Source organism: Atta colombica, unplaced genomic scaffold, assembly GCF_001594045.1.
Source record: "Atta colombica isolate Treedump-2 unplaced genomic scaffold, Acol1.0 scaffold204, whole genome shotgun sequence".
Lineage (NCBI taxonomy): Eukaryota > Metazoa > Arthropoda > Insecta > Hymenoptera > Formicidae > Atta > Atta colombica.
This window is the reverse complement of record NW_017259299.1, coordinates 47,429-50,478: the sequence shown is the minus strand read 5'-3', so window position 1 is coordinate 50,478 and position 3,050 is coordinate 47,429. Positions and strand designations below refer to the sequence as shown.

The 3,050-nt window shown below is 25.6% G+C and overlaps 1 protein-coding gene across 1 annotated transcript in view; it reads left to right on the top strand.

Annotated features, from left to right (window-relative positions):
- LOC108687290 (papilin) overlaps positions 1-3,050 on the top strand; it is an 80,861-nt gene that overhangs the window by 44,963 nt on the left and 32,848 nt on the right. The window contains exon 2 of the mRNA XM_018192983.1: positions 263-323. Within this exon, the coding sequence (XP_018048472.1) occupies positions 263-323 (61 nt within the window). The remainder of the gene's footprint in view (positions 1-262; positions 324-3,050) is intronic.

Genomic DNA, 3,050 nt, shown 5'->3' with positions numbered 1-3,050 from the left:
TATATATATATATACTTAATAAAGTTATACGCCAGAATATTTAAATTAATTAGAATATTATAACATTTGAAAAAAAACACACACACACACACACACACACACACACACACACTTTAAAAGTCAAAATAGTAATGTTATCATATACATCGAATACTATCGATAGTAACAATAAATATGTCATATTACATACTCTTATTAATATTTCTATTCTTAATAAAATATAAGATACACATATCATTAAACATAATATTTTTCTTTTCAGGTCGCTGGGATTCGTAATATTTATTATATCAGCACACGTGCATGATTCTCTCGCAAAACATGTAAGTCTATTTATATATAAAACAAATACTTATAGTATAAAAACATCACAAGAGTTATCTTGAAGACCAGAATAAAATCAGGACAAGAGTCTCAACACGTCTTGACGAAATTCTCTCTAGTTTTATTGCCCTCTCTTTGATGATGGTTCGGGTCTCAAGGCCTCCCGGTCTCTCACACACAGATTATTTTGGTACATTTTGTTCCTAGGAAACCCAAGACAATAGGGAACATGAAGATTCCGTAAACCATTACGACGTAACCAATAATTACGATGGCCTTCGAGGATGGCCTTCGAACCGTATGACCTTAACCGTAACCCATATTTCTCTTTCTAAACTTATTCATTATCATAAACTTATTCATAATTTATTATCATTAACTATTTTATCATTTACTAGGATTCTCTTTCCGTCTCTCTCTCTTTCTCTTTTTTCTTCTCTTATTATAAATGATATCTTTGAAATTATGTAAATATTATTTTATAATATCTAGTACAAAACCTTAACTATAATGAATGTATATTCTTCTCTTTTTACTTTAATTTACAAATTATAAATAAAACATTGATTATAATGCTAATCTTCATATCTCATGCCCTTCGTACCTCATTAAATATTACTTTTGAATGTTTCATTAATCTTCATAGCGAATTTTTCTCAGAATTTTGAATATAACAATTTGGATTAAAAACCGATTAAATTTACCATTGTTCTTTTTGAAATATTACAACATTTCAATTTAATATAAGTTTTATAATTTTGTTTTTTCTTTATATCGACGTTTCACGTTGATTAAAAATGTTTCGAAGACATTTTTATTTACTTAATCTATTTTATTTACTTAATCAATTTATTTAGCTCATGAAATTGCAATGCTACAAATAATACGGATTGTTAAAAAAATATTATATACATTATACAATTTATTATAATATTTTTTTAACAACTCTTATATTGCTCGTTATAGCCACGATATCGATTATATTTATTTACTTATTTATTTTTTATAAATACTTCTTTCTCATCATTATGTAATCTCTGATATTATCTTGAATATAATCGTTATTTCAGTTATAAAATTTGATTTGCAAAGAAATAGTTTCGCAAAATCGAAGAACTCGATAATGTTGAAAGTATGATGATCAGATCAGATTAAATTTGAGAAGAGAAATTTTGTTAGAAAACGTTCTTATGATTCCTGATGAGTAAGAAAATGGAAGCATATACTCGTAGGATGAACGCGGATAAGAGAAATGATCATCTCTCATCATTTCAGAAAATGATTATTTCGAATTAGATCGCAGCAATCTTATTGCATATATACATATGTATATGGCTAATGTGCTTTTGCAATGGTCACTGTATGTATTCAATAATCCGCGCCCGATTTACATGAGAAGTAACCTAAGAACCTTATAACCTAAGAAGAATCGAAATCTTATTATATATGTATACTATACTTATTCGTAGTAAAATGCATTTCAATTTTTTATCATTGTGTTACGTTTGCAACATAATCGCAACTCATCTTCAAATAAGTGGAAAGTATTTTCTTATTATATCTAAGAATATCTCGTAGAGTAAAACAAATTGTCGAATCTTCAAGTTTGCTAATTATAATAAGTTTGCTTTTATAATCTTTATTTATAAATTATTATAAACAGCTTAATAAAAATAATAAGTTAATTAAAATTATATAGATCTAAAATTGGATATTGGCAACATTTTTAAGAATGTTGCAAATATTAATAATAATATTAAATAGAATAATAATATTAAATAGATATTAATAATAATAAAAATAGAAAGAGAAAACACTGGAAGGAGAAAAAAAAGATTAAAAAATGTATCCTTTCAGTAGTAATTTTCTTATTAAAATTAATCTATGTGGATACAATACAACATTGGATGTAATATGAAAGTAAAGTTTAATAAATAAACAACAAGAAAGGAAAGAAAGCTTTTGCTTTTAACATTAAGATCCAGCTTGACCAGCTTGGATCTTAAATGTTTAAATAATTCTATGTGAATTTATATACTATCTATGTAGTCATTTAAATTACGCGTCGAATTGATTTTTCGATCTTAAAACCCAAATTGATTGTGTGAAGTACACTATATGACATTACAACATAAATTACTTACAACTATTTACTAATTTACTAATTTTATAGGCATCTTATAAATGTTTTAATAATGCTGAATAACATTAAAATCTGTAAATAATTATATTACTATGTTATTAATATTGTTTAAAATTAAGTAAATTGATTGAAATACCGATAAATGAATAATATTGTTGCACAATTTTAATTATAAAAATTATTCTTTACGCGTCTATTGCAGATTACATACAGTTATGCAAAAACAGATCTTTTTTTGATATCTGAATAAATAAACTAGTTTCTACGATTTTGTTCGTTGAAAGTGAAGGCGGCAAAATTTTCCTATCAAGTTGGCATTTTCATTTATATTTACCATTTTTCTGCAGCCAAAATAAATATTTTTTTCAACTGTTTTTCATTTACACCACTTTAAAGTACTATCTTTTACCTATAATATAAATTTCTCGGAAACCTGACGTGGCCAATTTCGCCATCGGATTTATTTTCAACGACTAAAAATCTATCAGAAAACTTGGTGTATTCAGATCCTCAAAAAGTATTGTTATATTTTTCAATGTACTGATCTAAATTTCAGATCGAAGAAAATTTGTAATGATAAGTT